This window comes from Chaetura pelagica, unplaced genomic scaffold (genome assembly GCF_000747805.2).
Source record: "Chaetura pelagica isolate M959 unplaced genomic scaffold, ChaPel_1.0 scaffold963, whole genome shotgun sequence".
In the NCBI taxonomy this organism is placed as follows: domain Eukaryota; kingdom Metazoa; phylum Chordata; class Aves; order Apodiformes; family Apodidae; genus Chaetura; species Chaetura pelagica.
The window spans coordinates 520,103-526,088 of NW_009952705.1; the positions used below are offsets into that span (position 1 = coordinate 520,103).

At 61.5% G+C, this 5,986-nt stretch overlaps 1 protein-coding gene across 1 annotated transcript in view; it reads left to right on the top strand.

Annotated features, from left to right (window-relative positions):
* LOC104385702 (signal transducer and activator of transcription 5B-like) overlaps positions 1–5,986 on the top strand; it is an 8,715-nt gene that overhangs the window by 166 nt on the left and 2,563 nt on the right. Inside the window, exons 2-18 of the mRNA XM_009994192.1 lie at positions 115–204; positions 385–559; positions 635–765; positions 842–993; positions 1,084–1,239; positions 1,339–1,518; positions 1,700–1,787; positions 1,907–2,029; positions 2,172–2,264; positions 2,405–2,611; positions 2,714–2,808; positions 2,876–3,006; positions 3,636–3,806; positions 4,012–4,063; positions 4,428–4,535; positions 4,604–4,666; positions 4,971–5,058. Coding sequence (XP_009992494.1) covers positions 115–204; positions 385–559; positions 635–765; positions 842–993; positions 1,084–1,239; positions 1,339–1,518; positions 1,700–1,787; positions 1,907–2,029; positions 2,172–2,264; positions 2,405–2,611; positions 2,714–2,808; positions 2,876–3,006; positions 3,636–3,806; positions 4,012–4,063; positions 4,428–4,535; positions 4,604–4,666; positions 4,971–5,058 — 2,103 coding nt within the window. The remainder of the gene's footprint in view (positions 1–114; positions 205–384; positions 560–634; positions 766–841; positions 994–1,083; positions 1,240–1,338; positions 1,519–1,699; positions 1,788–1,906; positions 2,030–2,171; positions 2,265–2,404; positions 2,612–2,713; positions 2,809–2,875; positions 3,007–3,635; positions 3,807–4,011; positions 4,064–4,427; positions 4,536–4,603; positions 4,667–4,970; positions 5,059–5,986) is intronic.

Below are 5,986 nucleotides of genomic sequence, written 5' to 3' on the forward strand. Positions count from 1 at the left end.
GGGCGCTATGCCACGCAGCTGCAGGTGAGTGGAGGGCTGCAGGTGGGGGCTGTGGGGCTGCAGGTGTGGGCTGTGGGGCTCCCGGGCCCGGCTCATCCTGTGCTCTCCCTGCAGAACACGTACGACCGGTGCCCCATGGAGCTGGTTCGCTGCATCCGGCACATCCTCTACCACGAGCAGCGACTGGTTCGGGAAGCAAACAATGTGAGTGGGTTCATGTCCTGGGCTGAGGGAAGGGGTCCCACAGGGTGGGGAGATGCTTGGGGTCTCCAGCGTAGGAGTTGTGGGAGCAGCCCTGAAGCAGGGGGATACCTGGTCCCCGCTGCACTTGGGGGCCAGGGAGGGTCCGATTGCTGAGCTAAGCACTCCCCATGGCCCATGCAGAGCCCCTCACCAGCTGGTTCCCTGGTGGACGCCATGTCCCAGAAGCACCTGCAGATCAACCAGACCTTCGAGGAGCTGCGGCTCATCACGCAGGACTCGGAAAATGAGCTCAAGAAGCTGCAGCAGACACAGGAGTACTTCATCATCCAGTACCAGGAGAACATGCGCCTCCAAGGTGGGCGTGGGCCAGGGGGTGAGGTGTCCCTTGGTGCTGGTTATGCTGGCCCTAATGCTGTGTCCCGTCCTGCAGCTCAGTTCTCCCAGCTCTCCCAGCTGGGCCCACAGGAGCGTCTGTCAAGGGAGACCACACTGCAGCAGAAGAAGGCATCTCTAGAGGCCTGGCTGCACCGGGAGGCCCAGACACTACAGCAGTACCGTGTGGTAAGAGCCAGCACCCTCTCCTGCTGTCCTCATGCCCCACCATCTCCATGTCCAGTAACACTGTCCTGCCTTGCAGGACCTGGCTGAGAAGCACCAGAGGACGCTGCAGCTGCTGCGTAAGCAGCAAACGACCATCCTGGACGATGAGCTGATCCAGTGGAAGCGTCGGCAGCAGCTGGCAGGGAATGGGGGCCCCCCTGAGGGCACCCTAGATGTGCTGCAGACCTGGTGGGTGCTGGCACTGGCAGTGCCTGGTGGGGTGGGAAGCTGGGCACCGGTGGTGCTGGGCCCCAGTGGTGCTGAGCCCACTCTCCCCAGGTGCGAAAAGCTGGCAGAGATAATCTGGCAGAACCGGCAGCAGATCCGGCGGGCTGAGCACTTGTGCCAGCAGCTGCCAATCCCAGGCCCAGTGGAGGAGATGCTGTCGGAGCTGAATGGCACCATCACTGACATAATCTCTGCCCTGGTGACCAGGTAGAGGTGGGGACTTGTGTGGCTGAGGCTGCTGGCAGGCTGGGGGGGCTGGTTTGGGGCTGCTCTGCCTGCCTGCCCCTGATCCCCATGCTTCCCCAGCACCTTCATCATTGAGAAGCAGCCCCCCCAGGTCCTGAAGACACAAACCAAGTTTGCAGCCACCGTGCGGCTCCTGGTGGGGGGGAAGCTGAACGTGCACATGAACCCCCCCCAGGTGAAGGCCACCATCATCAGTGAGCAGCAAGCCAAGGCCCTGCTGAAGAACGAGAGTACCCGCAAGTAATGATGGGAGGGGGCTGGGGGTGTGCTGTGTGGGGCTGGGGCTGCCCAGGCAGCAGGGAGGAGCAGCTGGAGCTGGAGGCACAGGGGGGCTGCATCCCACCGGGCTGCCAACCTTGCCTGACCCTGACCCTGACCCTGACCCTGACCCTGACCCTGACCCTGACCGTTCCTGTGGCAGTGAGAGCAGCGGGGAGATCCTCAACAACTGCTGCGTGATGGAGTATCACCAGGCCACCGGCACACTCAGCGCCCACTTCCGCAACATGGTGAGCACTGCCGGCTCCCCCTCCTGTGCCCGTGTGTCCCCATCTGTGTTGCATCCCCCCATGTGTTGACCCTGGTGTCCCCATCTGTTCCTCCCTGCTCACACCTCGTGTCCCTGCAGTCCCTGAAGCGGATCAAGCGCTCGGATCGCCGCGGGGCTGAGTCGGTGACCGAAGAGAAGTTCACTATCCTCTTTGAGTCACAGTTCAGTGTTGGTGGCAACGAGCTGGTCTTCCAGGTGAAGGTAATGCCACTGGCCACATCCCCTCTGCAGGGCCGTGGACGCTGTACCCATGGGTGTGGGGCTGTGCTTGGGCCATAGAGTGTCCATGGGTGATGCTCTCACTGTGCCACATGGCACATCCCCATCTCCTTCTTCCCGGCAGACACTGTCCCTGCCTGTGGTGGTGATTGTACACGGGAGCCAGGACAACAATGCCACTGCCACTGTGCTTTGGGACAACGCCTTTGCTGAGCCTGTGAGTGCTGGCAGCATGGAGTTGTAGTGCAGGCCCTGTCTGTCCTGGGGGGCTGTGGGAAGTGGGCTCAGCCTCCCAATGGGGGTGTAGAAGAGGGGGGTGGGCAGAGCTTGGCACTGACCCTGCTCCGTGTCCCCCAGGGCCGCGTGCCCTTCGCTGTGCCTGATAAGGTGCAGTGGCCGCAGCTCTGCGAGGCACTCAACATGAAGTTCAAGGCAGAGGTGCAGAGCAGCCGTGGGCTAACCAAGGAGAACTTGGTGTTCCTGGCACAGAAACTCTTCAACAGCACCAGCTCCCACTTGGAGGACTACAGCAACACCACAGTGTCCTGGTCCCAGTTCAACCGGGTGAGTGGGCTGGGCTCTGTGCTGGGAGAGCTGCAGAGCCCTGGGGTCCTGCCATGGTTTTGACAGGGGCCAGGAGAACTCATTTTCTGGCCATTTCAACAGGAAAACCTGCCCGGGAGGAATTACACCTTCTGGCAGTGGTTTGATGGGGTCATGGAGGTGCTGAAGAAGCATCTGAAGCCCCACTGGAACGATGGGTAAGAGCCGCCCTGCCCCGCGCTGCCCAGCCCCCAGCCCCCGGCCCTGACGCCCCGCTCTGCCTAGGGCCATCCTGGGCTTCGTCAACAAGCAGCAGGCGCACGACCTGCTCATCAACAAGCCCGACGGGACCTTCCTGCTGCGCTTCAGTGACTCAGAGATTGGTGGCATCACCATTGCCTGGAAGTTTGACTCCTGTGAGTGTGTGCTGGGAGCTGGCACCCCCTGGCACTCGGCCATCACCAGCCCCTGGGCCTGGTGCTGCTCCTCTGGCACCTCCTGTCCTGGCTGGGCACTGGCAGCGTCAGGGCTGGACATGCAGGAGCCTTCCCCTGGGAAGGGAGGAGGGCGGGAGCTTGTGGGAATGTGTCCAGCCCGAGAGCTGGCCTTGGTGAGGAGGGAGGATGGGGCTGAACTGCCCGACATAGCCACGGGGTCTGATCCGTGGCTGAAACATGTTGACTTTGTGGCGCGTGATGGTGTTGCATGGGTTGCCCAACCCCGTGCGGCCGTTCTGCTCATTACTGTTCTTTGTCAGAGGGTCCTTCGGAGGCTTGTGTGGCTGAGGAGCACCACGGAGCCCCCACGGCCAGGGGGCACCTGCCCCCAGCATGCCCAGAGCAGGACAGACCTGCCTCGGGTTCACTGTTGCCTCCTCCTGTTTTCTGATGACCCGTGATTTGTCCTTGAATGTTGCCAGGGGAGGGATGTAGAATGGGAAATGCTGTCTGGTGTTCGACATGATCTTGTAGCCGGTATCTGGAGCAGGGCTGGGAGCCACTGCCAGCTCTGGGCATCACCATGGTCCTCACTCTTGTTTTTCCAGCTGAGAGGATGTTCTGGAACCTGATGCCTTTCACCACCAGGGACTTCTCCATCCGCTCCCTGGCCGACCGCCTCGGGGACCTCAATTACCTCATCTATGTGTTCCCTGACCGGCCCAAGGATGAGGTTTTTTCCAAGTACTACACGCCGGTTCTCTGTGAGTCCACGCCAGGTAGCGCTGCCCTTCACCCTGTGCATGTCCCTCTCCTTCCTGCAGCCCACCCGGGATGGAGCTGGGGCTCACAGCATCCCCCTGCCCTGGGGCTGCATTCAGGGCCATCCCCCTGCGGGGCTGTGCCGCAGGCCCTGCCCCAGCCCCTCTGCGGGCGTGTGGCACCTGCCAGCAGCTTGTCTTAGTGCTGCCTTCTGTCCTCTAGCTAAAGCCGTGGATGGATACGTGAAGCCACAGATCAAGCAAGTGGTGCCAGAGTAAGTGTGACCCTGCACACAGGCTGCGTGTGATCCCACGGGGTCATCCCCAGCTTGGGATCAGCATCTGCTCTCGGGCTCTGACACCACCAATGGCTACATCGGTGTGGAGCTGGTGCTGGGAGCTGAGGAGTGGGGACCCGTAGCCAAGGCAGGGTGGACACTCCCCCTCACTGAGCTGCTACCCAGGGGGCTGAGGACCCTGCAGGTTATCAGTGCTGGTGGGTGTGGAGTTTGGGTCCCCTGCCTGCCCCCACCCCATCTAGGGAGACGCTGGTCAGAGGTGATGGGAATTTCCAGAGTGCAACTTCACCCTGAGGGAGCCCATCCCGTGCCAGTGCTCATGAGCTTGCTGTACCTGCAGGTTTGTAAGTGCATCAGGTGATTCTGCCCCTGGAGGGGCCACCTACATGGACCAGGCTCCCTCACCTGCTGTCTGCTCCCAGCCCCATTACAACATGTACGCCCAGAAGTAGGTATTGTGTCTCCTGTCCCTGTCCTGCTGTGGCCTGTCCCCCCCTCACCACCTGCCTCCCGCAGCCCCGACACTGTTCTGGACGCTGAGGGTGACTTCGACCTGGATGACACCATAGACGTGGCGAGGCACGTGGAGGAGTTGTTGCGGCGCCCCATGGACAGTCAGTGGATCCCCCATGCCCAGTCATGATGGGCAGGCGCCCTCTCCCCCCGCCCCAGCTCTGGGGGGACTGTGCTGTGTTTGTGTCTCTGTGCCGGGGGGGCCGTGGGTGGGCCCAGCCCCGGAGATTTGCTCTGTGCTGCCCCGAAACGCAGGCTGGCGTCCGGCTCTTTGGTGTTTATGCCCTTGTATAAACGGCAGCGGATTTGTCGCATGGTTTTTCTGTATGTTCCTTTCAAGAGGCCCAGCTTCGGCTTTCTGCTTCTGCAGGCACCAGCCCCCAGGCCCCCCACTCCCTGCCGAGGGGCTGCTCGGGGCAGGGGCCAGGCCTCAGGCTTTTGCTGTTGTCACTAAGAATGTACGTCTCGCCTTCTTGTCCTACCCCGTGGCTCCATTCCCAGGGGGTGTGTGGGCAGACCGGGCTCCGGGGCAGAGCGGGGTCGGCTGGGGCTCCCCCTCATCCGTGCTGCCACTCTGCTCTGCAGTGGTGGGATCCCCTCCCAGACCTCCCCAAGGATGCAGAAGCTGCCTTGGCATCCCCCCCGGGGCCGGCGCAGCACAAGGGAGACAGTGTTGAGGGCAGGTGGCAGGGCGGGCAGCCTGGGGGGTGCAGCCCTCTGCCCCCCGCCCTGGCCCAGCAGCTCTGGGGCCCTGGCCATGTTATTTTTCTACCACAGAGTAAATAAAGCACGGAATATTTTTGTAACACAAAAGCTCCGGGTTTCACGTGTGTCTTGGGGAGGAGGGAGGTCCCTGTCCTGGTAAGTGTTGGGGGGAGGGAGAGCCCCTCGTTTGGGGTGGGGCTGGCCCAGTTCTCCCCCATCTCTGGACAAGGCACAGCAGGAGCTAAGTGCCCTATGGCCAGAGTTTGTGTCCCCACGTCCCCCCTTTTGAGTGCAGGGGGATGAGCAGGGCCTGGTTCCCACCAGCAAGACAGGACCTGGCAGGTCCAGGTGGTGGCCCTGGGGATGTTTCCCCGAGGAAAAATCAAAGCAAAATGGACAAATTGCACTATTGTTTTAAAAGCAGGGGCTTTCTCTTGCCCAGGGGTGGAGAACGGGGAGGTTTGCTCTTGGGTGTTAATTGTGATTTAATTCTCTGCTGGGCGGGGGGAAGCGGAACTGCGTCGGGTTTTTTTGTGTTTTGGGGGTTTTTTGTGTGTGTTTTGGGTTGTGTTTTTTTTTTTTTTTAGAAAGTGAAAATAAAAAATCGAGGCGGAGCTGGCGGCGGGGGCGGCACCGGTCGCGGTCATTCGCCGTCATTTCTGCCGGAGGCGGAATAGCTGG